Consider the following 23,748-nt stretch of genomic DNA (forward strand, 5'->3'; position numbering starts at 1 on the left):
CAAGATCTTCTTTTTAAATGTGAATTTCTTGAAGAGTTGGAAATAAGGTTACATTCCCAACACATTTTGTATGATTAGGGGAAACATAAAGAGATAGTGTTGGTTTTTTTTTTTTGTTCCTGTTTGCTTTCTGCAGTTTCTTTGCCTGGGTAAATAGCAAAATACTGTACTAAACTTGGTATAAATAACTAACTTCTTAATGCAGAGCTTGATATTTTTCTAAAAATGATACTGACAGGGCAAAAAATGAATTTGCTGTAATGGTGTAGGTTGAAGGAAAATATCTGTTCTGCAACAAGTTAATTTCCTGTTAAGTCATTTTAATTAATATACTCTTCAGTAAGCCAGTATCATGGCAGGCTGTGTACCTCAAGTATAAACATTCCCTTCAAATGAAGGAAAAGTAAAAGGTATGCAAAGGATTGTCAGGGCAATCCCAGATCTGAGTACAAACTGGGAGATGAACTCATTGCAAGCAGCTGTGCTGTGAAGGACTTGGGCGTCCCAATGGGCAAAAAGCTGAACATGAGCCAGAGTGAGCTCTTGCAACCCAGAAGGCCAACAGTATCCTGCACTGCATTAAAAGAGGGGTGTCAAAAGTGAAAGGGAGGGGACTTTCCCCCTCTGTTCTGCCCTCATGAGGCCCCAGATGGCATACAGCATCCAGGCCTAGGACTCCCAGTACAAGAAGGATTTGAAACTGTTGGAGAAATCCAGAGGATACCAGAGGGCTGGACCACTTCTCCCTTGAAGAGAGATTGAGAGAGACGGGCTTGTTCAGTCTGGAAAAGAGAAGGCTCTTCTCACTGAGTCACCTCATTGTGGCCTTCCAGTAGTCCTTTTAGGGAGCTTATGAAAAGGAGAGAGACCAACTTTTTACACAGGCAGATGGTGATAAGACAAAGGTGAATGGTTTTAAGCTAAAAGAGGAGATTTAGATACCAAGAGGTAACTATTTACTCAGAAGATGATGGAAGCAGTGGCACAGGCTGCCCAGAGAAGAAGATGGTGTCTCATCCCTGGAGGCACTCAAGGTCAGGTTGGATGGAGCCCTGGGCAGCCTGAGTTGGTGGGGGGCAGCACTGCCCACAGCAGGCAGTTTGGACTGAGTGATCTTTAAGGTCATAACCCAAACCTTTTTATGATTCTACAATTCTATGATATACAAAGAATGTAGCCTGTTGTTTTATATGAAAAGAGTTAGTGGACATTGCTGCATTTGATAGGCTTTCTTATTACTCTATGATTCTTGGAGCACTTGGAGCTGCAGAAAGATGTTTTAGTCCCAGATTATCAATGTCAAGATCAACAGAGGTCTATTTTCCCTCTCAACTGCTATTTCAAATGCTGCCATTTTTTACTAAAAGAAGACAATGTCATCCTACATACCTCAGATGGAAGTTGATTCTTCACATAGAAAGCAATTTGTGGCTATACTGTTCACAACAAAATAAAATAAGAGCTGGCTTAACATTTAGGGAGGAAGTGGAGATAACTTTCCAAAGAGCATGTTTTTTCTAGTCTCAAGAACTGTAGGTTTTCTGTATAAGCTATACTCCCCTGAACTGACTTCCTGGTGAAGTGAATGCATGCTAAAACACCAGAGTGGACAATGAACTGGTAGAGTCCCAGTTTTCCAATTTCTGTGAGAAAAAGAAATGATGAAGGATGCTGCCCTGGGGAACACTAAACTGTATGGATTCACAGCAGAGTTCTAACTAGTGAGGCTGAAGGCAATTTTGCTAATTACCTGTTTGTATTTATAACCAATGCTGGAAAGAAGAGCAGTTTTATAAGAGTAACTCATCTAGATGTATTAAGAGATTTCTTTTTTACAAAGGAATCAGGCTGTAAGTACCTTTTAGGCAGTTCATTCAAATGCAATGTCTATATTTTACAAATTTAAATTTAGACAAGCTATTATTCTGTGTGTTCTCTTATCTGTTTCTCCCCTTGTGTCTCCTATTCCTCCTCCTCCTTTTTTTTTCCTCTCTGAAAAGTTACCCACTAATTTAATTTTGTTCAGAGAAATTGGATTTAAATTGATTTGCTGTCTTAAAGAAAAATCTCATTGTATCTTGCTTCCTATTGCTGTATTATGTGTAAGATCTGAATTTTTCTGTGTTTGAGAACCTGTTGGATGAAATAAGTAAATGAAAAGCTTTACTTATATATGGGAACAGGTACAAGTGGTTTTTGCACTTCTCTTGAACATTTGTGACTAGGTCATCAACACTTCTGATTACTACCTTCAGAAAAAATAAAAACAACTGACTGTATCATGTGATCAGCAAGTAGACTGATCTGAGATTAGACATGATGGAAAAATATTTGTTTCTCAATACTAACTGACTTTTCCTATCCCAGAGGCACTTGACTGCTACAAGAGAAATTCATAAATCAGTAGATGGTCCACATTGTTGCTTTAGGCTCCTTGAAATATTGTGGTCCTACAGAAATGTATCACATAAAAGAGAATTAAAGTCAGTATACATTTTTTTTGTGTGTGGAAAAGTTATTAGTAACAATCTAGCATTTGAACTTAATTCAGATGAAATAGAGCTGTTACTGCTTTAAATTTGTGAACACATTTGCTAATATGGTACAGCTATCACTAGTCAGAGGTACTTGTTGGAACAAAGCCTTTTAGGGATGTTAGCAACTGCTAGTGTTCTGCAATGATTGTATTCTTTATTCTTCTGTATCAATAATGAACTAAGGTCTATTTAGATTAATTGCTCTTTCTTTTATTCCAAGCCACCTGGTTGTCTCTCATATATTAGCAGTAATGAAATATTCAAACTTGTTATATCTGTGAGACTTTCAGCACTTCTACTACCTCCAGCTTTTCTTTAGTTTCTTTCCACAGTGGCAATTATATTGGCTTTTAATTTAATTTGCTGTATTATAACATAACATAGTTGTTTACAAGATAGAATATAACAGCAGGGATTGAGTACAATGCAGGGGCACAAAGATGATGTGAGGCCTGGAACATCTCCCATATGAGGAAAGACTGAGAGACCTGAGACTGTTCAGACTAAAGAAGAGAAGGATGAGATGGGAATCTCATGATTGTGAACATCTGAAGGAGTCAAGTCAATGGGGGTAGACTCTTTAGTGCCATGCAGTATAGAACAAGGGGCAACAGGCAGAAACTGAAACACAGGAAGTTCCATTCAAACAAACAAACAAAAAAAAACTTTATGGTCAGAGTGACAGAGCACCAGAACAGGCTGCCCAGAGAGGTTGTGGACTATCCTTCTATGGAAATATTCAAGACTTGTCTGGATGCCTTCCTGTGCAACATATTGGAAGGAACCTGCTTTCTCAGGGGTTGAACTTGATCTCTAGAGGTCCTTCCCAGTCCCTATGATTCTGTGGTTGTGTGAATTAAAATGTGTGTATTATTTTTCTTTCCTAATGTAAAAATTTGTTGTATTTTCACATTGTGTAGTTGCATTTCTGTATTGAATTAACTGATACCACATCGGATTAAGTACGGAGTAATACACATGTAAACATATATCTGAAATTAATATATTTTATAAAAACAACCAAACCTTTTGACTTAATGCAAAGAGGGCCTTACAAATCCATGTCAAACTATGGAGAAATCTCTATCATATTTTATGACATATGTTTTGTACATCAGTAAAGTAGGTGACTGAATATCTTCTTACTCATAATAAAGAAGTTTGTCTCGTAGACAAAAGCAAGGATATGTATACAGTTCTAGTATACCCTCTGCAGTGTATTCATAACTTCTGAGATTTTTATTGCCTGAATTTTATCTAAGTAGCTGTTATATAGATTAGAAGTTTTGAAATGTAGCTGAGTGGTGCTAAAGGTTCACAAATTGGACCACACTGGAGAATGAAAGGAAGAAAACAGTTTGTTGCATTTGCTCTTAATAGGGAATGTAAAAATGCTTCCAGTGATTTATAAAATTTTCTTAAACACATGATATAGGATTTTTTATTTGCTTGTTAAATATAGTTCCTCTAGAAAGAGACATACGGAAAATTTCCTGAACTCTAACACACTAGCATTTTGACCCTCTTCAGTATGCATGCTTGCCAGAGGGATCTGCTGTGTGCTGCAGTTTCTGAGAGCTGAAAGGCTTCACACGTACTGCATCCATTATACTCCAGATGTAATCAGCAAACTCACCTCATCTTTCTCCTTTTAATTTCCACCTAGGGACTGTTTCAGTTTTCTCTCTTTTTCTGCTATGTGAGCCCATTAACTTTATTTTCTTTGCTCATATTGTTGTGTTATTCTGGCTTTCATACCACTCTTTTTGAGTTCTATTTCATCCCAATAGTTTTGGTTTCTGACAGAGTAGTTGGTATTTAGAGCCTCTGAAGAAAACTCTGTGCCTCTTAGGGGCATGCAGAGTGTTAGGTTCCTTGAATGATAACTTTGGGCAATTGAGAGAAAATTCTGCTAGGGAACTTAGCTACAAACTATCCCTCCAAATTATTTCACTACCATACACACCTGACAGGTGAGTACATAAGTTCAACTCTGTGCTTCTGTGTACAGGAGACAGGTGTACGTCGAACACACACTTCATTAAGTCATTAAATAAAACCATCCTCACAAGATAACAAAATCAAAGAATGGCTGATGTCAGAAAGGGCCTCTATGGATCATCTTGTTCAACTGCACCTCTTATGCAGGACCATCTAGAGCTAGTTGCTCAGGTCTAGGTCCTGATAACTTTTGAAAATCTCCAAGGAGAGGGACTCCACAACCTCTCTGGGCAGTTGTGCCAGTGTTCAGTCACTCTCAGAATAACTGATTCATGGAGTTGTTTCTCCCTCAGTGTAGGACTTTACATTTCTCCTTGTTATCTTCATGAAGTTCCTGTAAACTCTTTTCTATAGCCTGTTGAGGTCCCTGTGGATAGCAGCACAACCCTCTGGTTTATCTGCTACTTTTCCCAGTTCTATGTTATCTGAAAACTTGCTGAGAGTACACTTCACTCTATCATCCAGAACATTAATGAAGATGTCAAATAGGACTGTACCCAGAATTGATCCTTAGGGTACACTTCTAGCTATTGGCCTCCAAACAGGTTTTGTGCCACTGATTACTACCTTCTGTGTCCTTTCCATTCAGCCAGTTTTCGGTCCCCCTCACTGTTTGCTCATCTGTCCCCTACATCAACAGCTTCTCATCAAAGATCTTCAAGGAGACAGTGTCAAAAGCCTTACTAAGATCTAAGTAGACAATATCTACTGCTTCTCTCATCTGCCATGCCGGTCTTCCATCATAGATTATCAAGCTGGTAAAACATGACTTCTCCTCGGTGAATCCATATTGACTACTCACTGTCTTTTTCTTATCCTTCATGTGCCTGGAAATTGTTTCCAGGACTTGTTGCTCCATCACATTCCCAGGGACTGAACTGAGACTTACAAGCTGTTGTTTAACCAGGCAGCAGCTATGTACCACACAGCTGTTCACTCACTCCTCCCCAGTGGAAATGAAGAGAGAATTGGAAATTATTAGAGGCATCCCAGCATGTTGACAGCCTGACAGGGATTTGGGGGAACATCATTTGGGGGAATAGCGACTTTAAACAGTCAGAGATATTCTTCTTTTATAGAACCAGCATCCTAAATTACATGTAGTAAAGGGTATTCTGTTGCAATGAAAACTTGAACGTTCCTCAGAAAGATTTCTGACTCTAGCCACTATTGCCATTATTGAAGAAAAGTGATTTAAGCAAACCACAGAAATTAGAGTATTAGGCCATTTTCCTCTGAATAGTGAAGAAAAACAATAAATATATATTTGTTTTTTTTGCTTGGTTCTTTAGAGAAATGGAATTACTCTTAAATGTTTGCCTGATTGTTTTCCAAGATCCTTCTAGAAATTCTAAAATAATGAGGTAATATTTATTTGTGATTATATTTATGTCAGTATTTGAATGTGAAATTAGCTAGTCAGTACTTCCCTATGTATTACTCACAGTCATCCAATTGTGTACTCTTTTCTCAGCCAAGAGATTGATGGGTAGTTTACACTTTCTTCCTGTTTCCAAGGGATAGGTTTTTCAAGACAACGATAAGAGATCATTTGGGAAAAAACTGATTTAGGTGACTTTAAATGAGTTTTTCAAGCCACAGATAAATACTCCAAGGAGAATCTTTCTGGAATAATGTAATGTACAGTACTAAAAATGTTTTCACTGACATACTGGATGGTTTTGAATTGCATGTACAGGTAAAAGTGGTGACTTGCTCTTGAACAGCTTAAAACTAGCAAAAGTGATCCATATTCAATGGATACATTCTTTGCTTTGCATCACGCTTAAACAATATTCAGTTTAAACTGATAGGTTCTTGAATGAAGTAATGAATTATAACTTTATTATAAAGAAGCAGGCTTGTGATTGATTTTCTTAATTTTCTTGATTGTCCATAAATTAGCTGGATATCTAAGGTCATTTCATTCCAGAATTTACATTTCTAAGAATATTTTACAATTTCCTAGTTACTTTTATCTTGCTTCTTACATCTGTGTTTTCTCTAGAAAATTGGTCTGTAGAGGTTTTTTTCTAATGAAGTTTTTCATTCTTATTCTCTGTTCTTAAGCATTTCTGTCACCTCTCCTATAAAAGAAAAAGGAGTCATATTAGGAATCTAAAGAAAATGAGAAAAAAAGCACCATCTTTGACATCCTGCCATTTCTGAGGCACATAAGACTGTTGTAAGTCAGCAGTCAGCTCACAGAGTCTGAGAATGGAAATAAGAAGAGTGTTTTCTCACTGCTCTCTGCAGGATCCTCTTTCAGCAGATCAAGGGTCAAATGCATTTACAAAACAGCAAGAGATAAATCTTTCATTGTTTTACTGTATTCCTGAGGAGTATCAACTTTACAGACCCACTTACTGCCCACTTGGAAACCCAAATGCAAAAAAGCTAAACTAAACTAAATAAAAATTAAATTAAAATAAAAAAAAAAGCCTTTCATGTAATTTTGTCTTTGAGACTAATTAAAGTGCATAATGAAATGTGGAAGCAAAAAATTTTCCCTAGTTTCTAGCTGTCTGATGTGTCAGCAGCAGGGGAGGTAATGAATTTCAGGATGGAGCCCAAACTGATGATAGTTTCTGGTAATGCAGGAGTAACATTTTGGCCTTGGAGTGTGGGGAATGCAGGATAAGGCAAACAATTCAGCAGTCTGTTAGCTTAAAACACTTTTTATTCTCTAATTGGAAGGATCATAAGATTCATTTTAGTAAAGGTTGCAAAAACAGTTACCTATTCCACCTGAACGTATGCTCTAATCTGCCAACCAGACATCTCATGGTGCTGTGCAAAAGTTTCCCTTTTGTCCTATGGCATTATCTGTTCATCCCTGAGAAAGTGCTGTAATGGTTTCAGTCAGCATATTTGTTATCTACTATCACTGGTGAATTCTTGTAGATTTTATTGCATATGTTCTTTTGCTGTTGTCCTCAAATATCCAGTTAGGGCAGTAATGTCGGAAGGAGTTTAATAAAATGGAGACAGAAACCCTCAGTCATAGAATAAGGCTGACACATTCTAAAAATTGTGTAGTTAGTGGTAAAATAACCATGATGAGCTGCAGAATACGTAGAAAGTACAGTGTTTGGTTTTCTATCTGTTGCTTGGGATGAAAATTATGACTTAAAATCAATAGCATGTACATCGGCATTTTTTTCATTTCAGACTTTTATTTCTATTTTTATTGCATTACAGAAACTCAACTTACTGTATGAAAGTGTCCATTTCGCTGACGGTGGGTGAAAATGACACTGGACTCTGCTACAATTCAAAGATGAAATATTTTGAAAAAGCTGAACTTAGCAAAAGCAAGGAAATCTCATGTCCTGAAATAGAGGACTTTTTGTTTCCATTTAGGGAGCCTGAGATTCTGTGGTACAAGGTAAGGAATTCAAAAAGTTTTTGCTTTTCACCAGTATGCTGTCAATATTCTAATGATTTTCATGATCTAAATACTATGTGAAACTTTCACTGTTTTAGACTTTCTTAAGAGCAAGCAGAATGAAAGATACAAAAGAATGAGCTAGTCCCTCTTAGATGAAGAGGGACTCCGCTGCTTCCTTTGGTAAATTTTAGGGCTGCAAACAAGTATCTGGTAACAAAAGAGATAAAGAATAAAAGTGTTACAGATCCAGTTTGGCTTGATGTTAAAGAAAAGCCGTATGAGCTGCATATACAGCAACTGATTGTGCTGTATTAGAAGAAGCACTTAAGGATATTTCTGGAAACTTCAACATAAAATCTGTTTAGAAAAATGGGAATTGAATAACTGTGTGCACATTTGTCTGAATGAATGAGTTATTTAGCAGCATAAAACCCAAAACTTTTAAAAATTTGATCTGATATGTTAGAGTTTACTTGGAATTACCAGAGATTTGGTCATCAGTACCTTTATTTCAATATTGTGTTCTTATTATCAGATTGTTACTTAAGGGTCAAGTCCCAGGAAAGGTGTTGCCTGTTGATGGCTCACAAGAGCCTTGCAGAGCAGTCTCTTGAGTTCTGGATTTCTTGCAGTTAGCAGGAAATACTCAGTGCCTTTGTGCTATAATGCATACAATTTAACACCACTGAACAGTTTAGTAAATCTGAAAATTAGGTTATGTATATTGTGTAGCATGCTCTGTGTAGTAGAATGTTCTGGTACCACTATATGCTGATATGCATTCTAACTATGTTTTAAAAGTCTGATAATTCACTAAGTGTAGTGCACAAGCATGTGTTATCTAATAAACAAAAACTTGTAATCTAGAAAGTTTCTGGCTAAATTTACTAGCAGCATATCTAAGAGGTATGTAACCAACTATTCACTTATATTTATCTTGGATTCCATGTGTGTAATACAATACATACCTGAAGATGTATCAAATTTAAAACTGTATCTGGCTTCTAAAAATATCGCAAAAGATATTTGATTTTTACAAGTCATTTACAGCATTTATATGAACAAGTTGTAACATACTCTCATTTTGTTTAAATAAAAGGAGAAAATTTTCTTTGCAGTCTCTAGCTACTTGTGATATAATGGTCATGGATTACATACATAAACGTAATGGCAAATAATTAAATGAAATAGGAGACCCCCGATCAAAAATAAAAGCAAAACTACCAAATAAATAAAATCCTTTTCTTTTTTGTTTTGAGAATGAGAAAAACATGTTAGTTGATAAAATTTTCAGTATTTTTTTCTTTTAAAATTTTACTTAACTGAACTGTATTTTGAGATATTTAATGTACGTAAAGTTTGTAACTACTTCTTGTCTGGCTTTCCTTTCTTTGAGCAGCATTATCAACAGTGGTTCGAGTGTAAGAACATAGTCACTGAATTGTTATGTTATCTTTAAACAGGAATGCAAGTCAAAGACATGGAGATCAAGTATTGGGTTTATAAAGGACACTCTTGTCATTCGGGAAGTTAGAGAGGATGACATTGGAAATTACACTTGTGAGGTAAAATATGGCATCTTTGTTGTCAGAAGAACTACGGAATTAACAGTTACAGGTAATCACAGGCTCTTACTACATCTTATATGTAGAAAAAAATGTATAATTTTGTGATTAAACAAACCTAACCATTCTGTGATTCTGTAATTTGAGTTGTGTGTATTTGAATCATTCTACCTACATAAGCCATTCTTGTTCAAAACTTTGCTGAGTGTGTGAATGGCTGATACATCAAAGTTGTCCTGAACACAGTAATATGTGCAACGTGATTAAATCTGAATTTCGATCTACTGCAAAAACTTCTGAATAGGTCATGTTTTTGAGTGAGAAATGTGGATAAGGATAACCAAAAAATAAGATCATTAAAGTCATCATACTTTTCCTTGTGGTTAAAAGCCTTAGCACGTAAGAATCTCTGTAGCTCCAACCCAACTACAGCAGCTCTGATTGCCCTGGGGCATGACATGAGCTGTAGGTGTAAACCAATATCCCAGAAAGATCTGTGCAGCAAGATAGTATAAATGTGGGTGTAGCATTTTTTCACTGGTGTTCTTTCCCAGCTTTCTATGATTTATAATTCAAGGACTTCCTGATCTCAGTTGTCAATTAACTTATTTTCCATTAGTCCAGTTATTTTTTTAATTATTTATTCTCAGATTTAAAATTATTATGAGGTATCAAGTTCCAGTAATTATGTAACATAAATAAATTGTATCAACTCACAAGCAGCGACTGAATGAGATGCATTTAATATTATCTCCATTTAAGACTACCTTACCAATATGTAAAATCCTTTGTAGCTGAAAACAATGTATGTATCATAGTAGTAATGTGCACTACAGAATTATATGAAGAACATTAGCTTTTAAATTCCTTACTACACCACAAACCTCATTTTTTCAAACAGAGAAAGAGTATATGTGTATTTTTAAGTAAGGTAGAGAATTAACTTCTGGAATTATGGGATGGTATTGGAACACAGGAAAACATCACAGTCGATACAGCATAGTGAAGTTCTATAGAATCTTCCCTGAAAAAAGGGCAGAAAATGTATATGCCTGGGAAACTGAATGTGAAATAAATTTGTGTGGTTCACAAAGATGCTTGCAGATATAAGCACTTGCTTGAAGTATAAAAAAAAATAATAATAATAAAATAAAATAAAAAACCAGGAAACAAATCTTAGAGAAGGATTTTATGGGCTATTGTCGACTATTTAAACAGTTAAATTAGTAATCACAGTTATGATATGTAATAATTTCTTTGTATGGTAAAAAGTTTGCTTTTGTGGTGAAAAGTTTGCTCTTTGTTTTGATGTATCCCATTTACTCTACAATATCAGAAATTAAAGTGAATTATGGTTTGCAATTTTCTTCCATTAGATCAGTCTGGAAATCATATTGTTTATGTTGTTTTGAGAGAATTCTGGTGATCAATCATGTTTATTTAAGTTCAGTATCCAGGATCTCTTCATAATTTTTCCATTGTATGAAATTGATTTATTTCGTCAGTACAGACAGGCAATTACTGCTCAGTGATTAAGCTCATGGTAAACATCCATATCCATATAGAGTCCTCAAGAATTTGATTTACACCAGAATGAGGTAGTCAATTACTTCTGCAGTATATGATGTGTAGACCAAAAGAGTACATATTTTTTCAGTCTTCAAGTTAACCTTCTGTCTCTGCAATTGGTGCTCCACTGCCCAGCAGTATTTCAAGCAGACTTAAGTCTGAGAAAATGGAGGAAAAAAAAGCATTGCAACTAGATGTTGCTATCTGTAATAATAGGTTCAAAAAAATAATTCAGCCCTTGTGGTGTAGGTAGGAGTTCAGTGATTAATGTTTAACTAGGTAGAGACAGAAAGAGACTTGGCTGATTTTGATGTGTTAAAAATAAGTGAATGCATAATGAGAGAATTATATAGTTTCTATCATTGCATCCATTGCAAATCCTGGCAAATTTAGAGACAACCTCCACAGAAGTAAACTACTCAAATAGCATTGTAGTTCTTCATACCATTTTTATAATATTATGGGATGAACTGTATAGTAGGTTTTCCTCTGTAGTACAGATTTAGTAAAATTTAGTAAGTAACTTTATAGAAGAGATTCAGGCCTTACATGCTTGCCTTATGCTTTGTCTCTGTGCTGAAATACAATTTGAATTGCACTGGAAATACGTTGAGGAGTATACAGTATAAGTGGATTTTAAAATTTATTGAAGAAAGAAGAAAACTTGTTAATGGCAGCAATGCTGCACTAACATTTATAAATAATACACAGTATCTTCAAACATTGCATACCTGTTCCTTACCAAAAGTATACACTTAAATTCCATTCCAGAATATGATTTCTTCTTATCATATGCATCTTTCAGATTTTTTTTGTTATTGTTCTTTTTTGTTTGTTTGTTTGCTTGCTTTAGGATAAATCCTTTTTCTTTGCTTTTCGTTCTTTTGAAAATCAGAATCTCATATTGAAAATACATGATCATCTGTATGATTTAAATTAATTTTCTTATTATGCTATTACCTGATTTAGAAAATATCTAGCTTAAAAAATACAAACTATGCACTGATTATTCTAAATTCAAAGAAACAGCATAATTGGTGGTTCTTGGATTATGGCTATGTAATTACATATTTTAAAAAATCCTAAATGCACTAAAACATTTGTTGATATCTATACCTGCAGACTGCCCAACATTGCCCAAAAGAAAAATCTTTTTCTTTTATATGTGGAATTTTAATTAAAGCATACCTGACATTCTTAATTATGGGACAGGATCACATTTTAACAGCATGATATCAGTATTAATTTAGTCACACTGAACAACATAGGTAAAAATAATTTCCAACAGTGATTAATTTTCATTAAATGCTATGTCTAATAATACTGGATTTTTTTTTTAATTTATTTATTTATTTATTTATTTGTTACTTATACTGCTAAAACCTTCACAAGGACAAATTTTTGGTACATTTTCATTCAGGCGGAATGACGTCTGGTCTTTGTTTAAGAGTGTATGTGTCCTCATTGCAATGTCACACGGTGATACTCTTCTGGATGAATATGATAAAGCATTCTGACCCCATCAGCCTTACTTATTCAATTCATCCATAACTTTTTTGGTTATAAATATTTGAACTTTTTTTTTTTTTTTCATTCTGTTAGAAGTTAGAAGTTCTTATACCTTGTAGAAGGATTCAGAGCTAATCAGTAGATTCCTGTTCAGAGAAACCACTTACTGTGTTTGCTCATTGATTGCTCTTCTTCAACATATCTCCTTCTGGAATGAGCACAGATTTAGATTTAGAGGTTAGAGCATCTTCAAAATCTAATAACACTAAATTTAGTATGAGTTGATATGATCATTTTTTTATTATTTAAATTTTGCCTATTTGGTTTAAATATTTCTGTAACAACCTTGCAATTGCTAGTTAATTCTTTCCCATTTGCTATCTGTAACTTTCTTCTCTAGACTTTTAGACAAAGGAGTGCTATCTGTCTGCTTCACAGGATTTCTTAATGTTTGGGATTCGTTGCACAAGCTTTGCCTTTTTTGCTTTCTGACAGAATTATTCTTAGCATAGTAGAAAATCTTAAATGATGATAAATGTTTATTGCAAAATGCTTGTATTGATTGTTTCCAGTGCTGTTGTACTTTCTCCTTCAAAACATTCAGATACAGAAAAGGTGCTGTAATAAGCCTTTCCTTCTTTATTTTTAGCTGGTGCTAAGTGCAAAGAGCTAATAGGGTTGTTTTCCAAGCATTTAGAGCTTGAGAACAGACTCTGCTGGTTTTCTGCAGTTAATGATAGGGAAGAACTATTTTGGATGCACCGAGCCCCTCTTTGCTAGAGCTGATCCTAATAATTATCAGAGCTGATGTTCATTCCTTTTGTTCATCATAAATTTAATTCAACTCTAGAACATATTCAGGGTGAAATTCTATTTATCAGTATTATTCTGTGCAAAGACCATATAAAATATAAAGCAAACAACAGATTCATTATGAAAGCATCATGTTTGAAATACTGACCCTGCATTTTTATAATACATAAAGTCCTGTTGGGCTTAACAGGTTGGGTGGGTTAGGTGTTGGGTTTTTTAATTAGAAATGAGTGATCTACTTTTATAGTGGAATCATTTTTGTGTGGCTGAGAACAAGGTTCTAAATTAATCACCTGGGTGCATTTGAGTAATAACAATCAGAATATTTGATTAAAACATTCTCTGTAAACATTCATTTAAGTTATTGATTGTAAATGGGTTTAGTGGGTATTTCAAAACCATCCTTAACTAACAACAGCAACAAGGAAAGCTATATGGGTAAAGCTAATTCATGCATAATACACCTTCTATAGCATTTTTCATTGTAGCTTTATTTTTCAACTTTTTATAAAAATAAAAAATTCCTTCAGGATATGGCTAGGATTGCTAGCTCTCCTTATACAAGTTTATTTTAATGTGTATTTCCCTTACAATAACCCAGGACTTCTTTTCTGCCTGGTAGGGTATCTTCAGAAGAAAAGATCAACCTCTTGTGGCTTTTTTATTTATTTTTGATGGTATAGCTATAGGTCAGTAGCTATAAAATTCTAATATATAGTAGAAATCTTTGTCTTTACCACATTAAAGTAAGATTCAGCCTTAAGATACTCATTTTAACCGTCCTTGTTCTTGTGCATCATGATCCTACGTTTATCTCATAGTGTTAATGAATGGAAAACATATCTAAGCTTTGTAATATTTGCTTAGACAGTTGCTATGACACTATTTAATTCATGCTGCAGTCATGACTTCTGTTCCATTACTGTCATGTACACCCTACTGAAATCAGTGAAAGTTGAGAGGAGTTTTTAGCATGCATTCATTGATAAATTCTTCTTATTTGATGATGAAAACAAACAATTAATTAAAATTAGCTACTATTTAACAAGTATAGTGTGCTCCTGTGTATACAATTGCTACAATGATGCCATTTCTGCTTATTTCTGTTCGTTATGTCATTATTAGAAACCTGGTGACTTTTTAATAATTTATATTGAATTACTTTGTTTCAGATGTTTGGATTTTTTGTGGCTTTGTAAGGTTCAAAACTAATATACAAAAATAATAACTCAAAAAAACCGTATTTTTAAATTAATTGAGAATAATTTGGAGAAATGCCATTTCTTGGTGTGAGGGAAGTTTGTTTGTGTGAGTCAGTTTCCTCTTCATCATTAGTCATATCAGAATATTGAAATACAAGCATTTGAAGCAGATGTTGTTACCATGGTGTTGCTTCCCATTGTTTCAGTTTGGTATGATGCAGTTGTTAGATGAACTTCATTACACAAAGAAAAGGAAACCATAGAAGAAAAAAAATGCAACAAAACGTTAATTGTTGGCAAGTCCTAAAAACATAAAAGTCCTATAAACCCTTAGCTCATTAAGATTTTACAAAAATTAAATAAATCCATTCTTAAGACACCCAAGATACTTGTTAAATAACCTTTAAAATGGTAGTTAAATTACATTCAGTGTTAATGTTTCACATTATTGCTATGGAATCAGAAGATTTCATTTTACTTTTACGTTACCCTCGAGTATGTTAAATCCAGCAATATTGTCCTAACCTAGCATTTATCATTTCCATAGCATTTCTTGAAAGCTTTAGATAATTTATGCGTACAGTAGAGTCTTCTAGCGTGATATTTTAATAAATTATAATACAATGAGTAGAAGTATGATAATGTAAGGAACTGGAACTCCATCCTTAAAAACAGTCTATACATGTCCTTAAAAAAAGTCTGTACACCAGATGAATATTCAGCTTTAAAATAAAGGATGACATTAAAATATAGTATATTAAATTTATAATACAATTAACTGGCTCCTTTTGGCATATGAGATTTTGTTTAAGTTCATTCTTTACATGTTTCAGAGTTTTAATATACTGACTCTAAAATAGAGTTCAGCATTTTGTGTCCAACTGAAACTATTATTCACTATGATTTACCCAGATGTAAACTGGCTGATCCTTTTTTTTATTGGAATCAGTATGGCTAATACACCTATTGGCTTACTAGAAAGTGAAGGTCTAAAATAAACTTAAAGCAGTCAGAAGAATAAAATTATATCTTAGGGAACTGTACCTGAATTCTTTACGAATGAGTGATATATGAAAAGGAATGGGAATGAATAAATCAAAATAATTTTTGACATAACATAATTTAACTTACAATGTTTCACTTATCTGTGTGAGAGCTTAATATAGGAAAACAATTTTCCCAACATATATTTTCTGTGAGTAGTTGATAATACACAGTAATTGTTTGTATATGAGAAAGAAACTGGAACCAGAAAGGACATTTTTTCGTTTATTTAAGTAAGTTTTTCTTTTCACTTTGGAGTATTATATTCACATCCAGAACTGCATTAATTTAAAAATACGAACTGTAAGTTCATAGAAACAATTCTGAAGAGTGATATAAATCACTGGGTTTACTACGTTTTTTTTTTTAACATAAAGTGGATACATGAAAGGTAGAATGCCTGTGAGTTTTCTCTCTCTCTAAATCATTCTCCCTCTCTTCACTGCATCCTTCCCATGCTAAACAGGATGCAAATTCTCCAGACACACAGAGAACAAGAATCATTCCCCTTCCTAAATAACTCCTTTATGGATTCAACAGTTCCACAGCATAATTTTATTCACGTAGTGAGAGGTTTATTTATGGTGAGTGCATATCTGTTGAGTTTTTTCTCCAGGTAAGATTCCTCTCACCTAGCTTTCATATTTATAGCTGTCTATGTATGAGCTGATGGCTCTTTACAGCGCTTGTAAGGCATGACTTGTCTTCTCCTAATGTCAATGTGTAAAATATCATTTGAGTTATACAAATTCCTGCTTTTGTCTTGTGACTATCAAAGGAGCTTTGGGTGACAAACACAAATGTAGAATTATAATACAGATGTGAATTCTACTTTACAATTTTGGAGATGTTATATTCATAATCTTTGGAAAAGGCAAGCTGGCTTTACATTGTATTCTGTTGTAATCGAACAACTCCAAAAATTAATGATAGCTTTTTGAAGAAGACAATAACAAATCTATAGTACAAGTTTTATCTGTTTTTAGACTGAGGTGTACAGCTGAAAAAGAGCTTTTGGTTATACAAGCCTGTCTTCAGACCTCAGGGGCTTAATGTACCAGCTGGTCTAGTAAAATATATTGCTTCTACCTTGTTTTTTCTAAGCCATCGTGTCTACAGCAGCATTATTATTACTGTTTTTCATGGTATTTAGGTTTTCTTGGAATGGAATCACAACATGAATTTCTTCAAGCAGTGTGCAAAATATATATACTCCTTTTTTTATTTAAATATCACTGATTTGATTTGTTTCGGCATCTAGAATATACTGTGCTTTATAGGTAACATGGAGTATGCCCTTTTCCATTCTGTTTTTATTTTAAAGTGATGCTTGTTTTCACAAAACCACTGAAAACTTTCCTTTCATATTTTATTATTCTGAACAGAACTCGAATTAAACATCATGTAATATGAATCCTCCCTGAAAACCAAGTTTTTCATTTGGGAGCCACAGTAAAGAGAATAAATGTTTTATTAACAAGTAGGCAAGAGACACTGTTTCAGTGTAAATAATGGTACATTTATTTTAAACTACTATGTTTGTTCACTGCTTAACTGCATCTTCTAACAGCACATTATTTATTTATTAATTTATTATATCTACCCGCATTAGTGCCTGTGTGTATGAATTCTGGGTGTATGTATCCAGGGAGGTGGTTGAGTCACCATCCCTGGATGTGTTTAAAATCCGTTTGGATGTTGTGCTCAGGGATATGGTTTAGCAGAAGGTTGTTAGTTAGGGTAGTATGGTTAGGTCATGGTTGGACTCAGTGATCTTTAAGGTCTTTTCCAACCTGAGTGATTCTATGATTCTATGAAAAACTTGAGGAGGGAAAAGGCTCTCATTTTGTTGTTGCACACTTCTGCCAGGAGCCTCTGGCTTCTGGTCTATTTCAGACACCACATGACAGGCACTCACCTCCTGCTTCCTATGCAGCCCTGGGTTCTGTACTGTAGCCCAAGCACTAGCAGTCCTGGAGCATCCCATAGAGAACTTCTCCTAACACCTCCCCAGACCTTTCACAACTAGAGATTTAAATGACCCTCTCTCACTTTGCCAAATGAGCCCTTTGAAAGCACAGGCTGGCTCATTGGTGATGCTCTCAATGGGTGGTGGCAGTAGGAAGCTCCCATCAATGGGGGCTGTACCAACTGCTGCTTCTGTGGGGCCGAAGGGAGCCCTCGCCCACTAGGGGCATTATCTCCATGAGGTACCAAAGCCTTGCTGAAATTCTGTTTTGATTTTTCAGATTTCTTTTTTTCCTTCAAAACAATCCCATTAGGCTTTCAGAATTTTTGAGCTGATATTCAGAATTCAAAAAGTCATTCACGTATAACTTTGTGAAGAGCAGATAATGCATTAGGATAAGATAATTTAAATAGGAGTAGGCTTATTCATAGAATGGCGTGGGTTGAAAAGGACCACAATGATCACCTAGTTTCAACCCCCCTGCTATGTGCAGGGTCGCCAACCACCACACCAGGCTGCCCAGAGCCACATCCAGCCTGGCCTTGAAAGCCTCCTGGGATGGGACATCCACAGCCTCCTTCGGCAGCCTGTTTCAGTGTGTCACCACCCTCTGAGTAAAAACTTCCTCCTCATATCTAACCTAAGCCTCCCTTGCCTCAGTTTAAAACCATCCCCCCTTATCCTATTAGCATTCTTTTGTGTTGTTTACATGTAGTTGCTTTCATTTTGTTTTCTGTTTTGTTGTTTGTTTTTTTAAATTCGTTGATTTTTTGCTATATCTGGATTTTTATGAGCAAATTCTGTTTTCTGAAGAGCTAACTACACATTCAGAAAAAAGAAAAATCAGTCTAGGTGAACCATTTTTCTTTTTTTTTTTTTTTTTTAGAGCCAACAATATTTAGACTTTACTTTTTTGGTAATGATAGCTTCTCAGGATGAATGAAATGGTAGAAGCAGAGTTCAGGGAACAAGTGACACTTCCAAAATATGGATAATGTCAGTTTTATCGGAAATTATGTGATCATAACAATAATAGCATTTGGCTTTCCCAAATGTTTTGCACAAATAAGAAACTGTACTCTTGAAAGAAAAGTCTCATGCAGCTACTATTCTGACAAAAACAGGCTCAAGAGACTGAAGGAGAAAAACATTTGGAAGAGCTTTTCTGACTTACGAAAAGTCAAGGACATTTCACAAAGTGTTTGTGTGTTCTCTGTACTGCCTAACTGTACTGATATATAATAAATGCTAGTTGGCAGATTATATCTCATATCTTCAAAAGCCTAATTCTGTACTGTTCTGCTCTAGGTGCTTTCTTGTCTGTGTGGCTCATGAGTACCCTCATGATCTGTCAGAGCTGATATAAAATGCACATAAAGCTGTGGGAATTATGATTTAGAAACTCTGTTTAGGAAGACAAACAGATACCATGGGTTGAACAGGAAGCATAAACTACTGTAAATTTCTTTATGCTGGAGCTAATGCAAGTTGGAGAAAATATATTTTTACATACAAATTGAGGGTACTGCTGTTACTTCATAATTTCATGACATTTAAAAGAAGTTACCATGCCTGTTATTTTCGCTTTTTTTTTTTTCTTCTTCCTATTTTCCTTATCTGTCTTTTTAAAACTCAAACTTAGCTGTGGAAAAAGTTACTCAATTCAACAAAAATAAACAAATCAAAGTGATATAAATGGTACTTGTAAGCTTCTAGACCTAATTAAAAGACTTTCGTGACTTGAAAATATTCTTTGAATACAGTATTCTTTAAAAAAAAAAAAAAATGCCAGCTGACCCAGTTTCCTTATTAAACAGAGCACTTCATGGTATCAAAGGACAGAAAACTTGCATTAACTTGATTAAAAAGACTATCCAAAGTCTACAACAGTGATTAGTCTTGGGATTCTAAGAGGATTTCGTGAGCAGAAAGGAGACATTTTTAATAAGTAAATGGTTATAGATGTGCAGAAGTTGCTTATAGTCCTTCTCTTTTATGTTATGGAAGTATAAATTGAAGGAGTGGAGTAATGCAGTCATTGCTCAAGAATTAAAATGCAGTGAGTTCAATTCCTTTCATAATTCTTGCTATGGCAGTTGATAACATCTAGTTAAATTAACTTAAATACTGATAAGCCTCTAAGAATATGGTGTATAATCAACAAATATACAGAGTGGTTAGGCTGATATGTACAGATCATATAAATAGAAAGATTATCACAGTGGAAAGGAATAATCAAAAATAAATAAAAATGCTCACTCATAACCTGGGCACAAAGGAAAAATCTAAAAGGAACAATCTCCAAAAAGAGATACTTCTACAGTGACAGTCAGCCCTTAAATGGGGGTCTAGGAAAGGTGCAGCCAGGCTCCACCCCTTCCAGTCACACAGCTGAGTTGCCTTCACCTGTGCTCCCCTGGTGACTCAGTGCTTGCCTCAGGTGATCAATCAGAGGTTCAGGCCATGATTCAATAGTTCCCATACATATGGATTGTTTATTCATTGTGTAAAAGGGTATTTATTCTGTCAGATGCTGTTCAGCATTTTTTACAGGATAGGATAGAAAAAAACGTATCCTGCAATTTCTGATATTAAAACAAAAGATAGGATGCTATTGGAATAAGTGTGCCATAGAATCAGTACATCAAGGTGGGCTTATGTTCTTATTGTCTGTATTTTATCTTAGTCCATATAGGACTTCAGAAAGAAAAATTAAAAAACAATCATTAAGTCATTCACGCTGCACTCATGAGCTATCATGTTAAAATATTTGACAGGAATTGATACATGTGTTCATCTAAGTTACTAGGCACTTGATTTTTTTTTTACATATTCAAGTATAAACAATGATCATGTGACTTTTAAAGTCCATTTTACATGCCAAGTTTTCATGCCTATAGTAATGCACAAACTCTTTTCCCTAAATAAGATGCTAGTTTTGCTGCAGGAAAAGAAAAGCTGTGAATCTAAAATGACAGTGGGTGAACAGTGTATTTCTTTGAGACAAACATCTTTATTTCTACTATGTAACAGTAGCTTAGAAAGATTTTAATGGTACATAATTGAGTCACAGAATCACAGAATAGTTTGGGTTGGAAGGGAGATCAAAACCGATGCTGCCCCAACCTCTGCCATGGGCAGGGCTGCCCCCCACCAGCTCAGGCTGCCCAGGGCCCCATCCAACCTGACCTGGAGTGCCTCCAGGGATGGGCACCACAGCTTCTTTGGCAGCTATGCCAGCGCCTCACTCCTCTCTAAATGAAAAGTTTCCTCCTAATAATTAGATCTTCCATCTTTTAGTTTAAAACCATTTACCCTTATCCTAATATTATCAGATCATGATTGTTTAAATATATATATATATATATTTTTTTTTTTTCCCATAAAGAAGTAGATTCTGTACCAATTTTCACTTGATTTTTGATACCAAAGACTGTGGCGGTCAGAAGGCAGGAACACATTTATGCAAATATTGATAAGTCTGCTACCATGAATGTTTCCTATAATAGCAGCTTCTAAAATCGACTCAAGCAGTCCATGGTACAATGGAGTTCTTCAGAAGTGAAATAATGATTGACATTCAATTAAAAAAGCTATATAAGTGAAATGAATATGCTACAATTATCAGAGATATGCATTCATGCACTCAGATGGTGAAAAATGTACCCTATCTAAATCTCACTGAAATGATGCTTCCATTTTTGCTTACTGCCCAAAGTTTGTATGTTAAATAATATTGTGATCTAAGTATGTAAGTAATATCAGAGCTGTGATTATTCTTTTAGAGATTAAAGTCATGTTTAGTGTGGCTCTATTAAACAAAGAGCTTGTCATAGCCTGTAATCCCTTCATCTTCCCACTCCTACACAGAAAAAAAAAGTCCAGCAGTTTAGCAAGGCAAAATGAGAAGCATTTTTTATTTTCATTACTAGAGGTAAGGTAGTATTTTTGCAACTACGGATAACATTTTTTAAAAATAATCTTAACTGGCCTTTGAACTTGATTGCATGTGTCTGTTACTTCTGCAAGGCATTGTTATAGGGGTTAGACAGCAAGGTTCAGAACATGTAAATGTGACAATGAAGCAACTCAACAATTAGACAAGCAGTAGAATTTTTATAATCTTTTTTCATACTTCATCTTTAAGAAAGTTAATGCTTACATTATAAATGAGGCTTTATAACATTCCTTGTTAATGTATTGCTTGCCTTCAAGGACATTTATTTTTCTCTGAGAAAGCAGGAAAAATTAACTAAAATTATTTAGATTGTCTAGTTCATGAGCCAATTCGGCATTGTCAGTGAAATATGAACAGAGCAAATGAAAAAAATATTATAATAATAAAGAGCTTTGTGTGAAAGTGATGTATCCTATGTTAGAGATGGCAGATACTGAGCAAATGAGGCTTACAAAATCTTGGCAATACCTCTAGTGATTAATTATTAGGATCTATTTCATTAAAGATCCCACTACTTTGTCAGTAAGTAGAATATTTTCCTGAGTGACATAACACAGTTACTTACACAATGGTTCCATCAAAGGACAACACTGTGAAAGATATTTCTTTTGAAATGAGAATCAGTGAGGAAAGTATAATACGAAGAAAAGAAATTACAGACTTAGATTTCAACATCTTGGTCCTGTTTCAAAGGTCATTTTTTCTAGCCCCAAGGTAGCACTAAGGGCAGAGATGGAGGTATTTTTTATGCCTTTGCAACACCAGAAAGCAGAAGGGCAGTTTGACTAACCTTTTCAGTGTCATGTGAGAAGAAGAAGATGTAATTCTAGAAATGGTCTGGGGGTCATTGAGGAGCTTTCTGTGAAGGATGATATCAAGGAAGGAACTTAAGCCTCCATTAGTATTCATGCAACACCTACTGAGTAAATTAAGTTGTAATAAACTAGCCCATAGCTCTTCATATCTTTCCTCTTGTATGCCTGCAGCAGTTAAGATAAAAATGATATTAATTCAAAATGCTTTATTTCTCTGAAATAGTTTGCCTAACTTTAAAAAATGTTATAGCTCTAAACCATTCAAGGTGATGCCATGTTATGAGGATGTCCATGTGCTGTTTGGAACATAATAAATTTATGCGCCTAGCTGGATTCACAGAGTCTGAAGTCATGTGCTGAAGAATTTTCTTTCCCTCAGAATCCGACCAGAAAAAATGAGTAACTGGAAAAACAAGTGCACAGAGAAATGTTGCTGGTCTGTATCTGTAACAAGAAAAGTTGGAAAAAAAAAAAATCTACATTTTGCTGTGAAGTTAATGGTTAGCCCAACACTGTCACATCCAGCCTGTCTTGATAAAACCCTACAGGTGACGTGAAAATCTTGCTTGAAACAATCTACTCTTGTCTGCCAACACCATTATTTGAAGTTTACTTGTTATATCAACAGTGTAAGGTTTAACAGTCATTCACAACTGTGTATGGTGCTGTTTTCACTGTCAGTCTAACACGTTGCCTGATCTAAAAGCACTGGCATCTTTAGATAGAGAAAGAATTACCAAGTGGGTCCTACTGGAAAACATTTCAGACAGTTTGTCTCTGAGGAGTAGGCCTGTGAGCAGCCTGAGAATCTGCAGAGAGAGAAATGGGGTGCTGCACAGGAATACTACAGTTGAACTTTTTGGAAGGTTCCCTGTCTGTCCCAGCTCAGCACTCTGTTTTCTAGTAGCATTGATTAGATAGGAACAGCTGAAATACAAGGCTGCCATGAATTCAAAGGCAATTGCTTTAGAGTTGGACAAAACACTAGCAGCAGAGTACAGATATTCCCCTTAATTTTTGGGATAAACAAGACAGGGCAACACTGGCAGTTGCCCTGTTTGTTTGTTCAAAGTAAAACTGTCTTTCTGAATGCTAATATTTAAATCTGCCCTATAAGCAGCAGTTAAAAAAGCAAACAAGCAAACATAAAAATTGAGTAAAGGAGTTTACTGTTTCATCAATTTAGGAAATAAAATATGTTATCATCAACAATTATTTCATAATAACTGTCTAATATTTAATTTTAATCCCGCGAAATTATTTTTTGAAGTAACAGCTCACAGAACCTCCAGAGAATACCCAGTGAAGTTTAGAATCCTTAATACAGAAATTATGAATTTCAGATATAAATAAGAAAGGCTGGTCATCCCTTCAG

At 34.9% G+C, this 23,748-nt stretch overlaps 1 protein-coding gene across 1 annotated transcript in view; it reads left to right on the top strand.

Annotated features, from left to right (window-relative positions):
• The window catches only part of IL1RAPL1 (interleukin 1 receptor accessory protein like 1), a 596,166-nt gene that overhangs the window by 318,613 nt on the left and 253,805 nt on the right, over positions 1-23,748 (top strand). The window contains exons 3-4 of the mRNA XM_042867960.1: positions 7,740-7,926; positions 9,393-9,546. Coding sequence (XP_042723894.1) covers positions 7,740-7,926; positions 9,393-9,546 — 341 coding nt within the window. The remainder of the gene's footprint in view (positions 1-7,739; positions 7,927-9,392; positions 9,547-23,748) is intronic.

Source organism: Lagopus leucura, unplaced genomic scaffold, assembly GCF_019238085.1.
Source record: "Lagopus leucura isolate 7727_CA_CO unplaced genomic scaffold, USGS_WTPT01 Super-Scaffold_100001, whole genome shotgun sequence".
Taxonomy (NCBI): domain Eukaryota; kingdom Metazoa; phylum Chordata; class Aves; order Galliformes; family Phasianidae; genus Lagopus; species Lagopus leucura.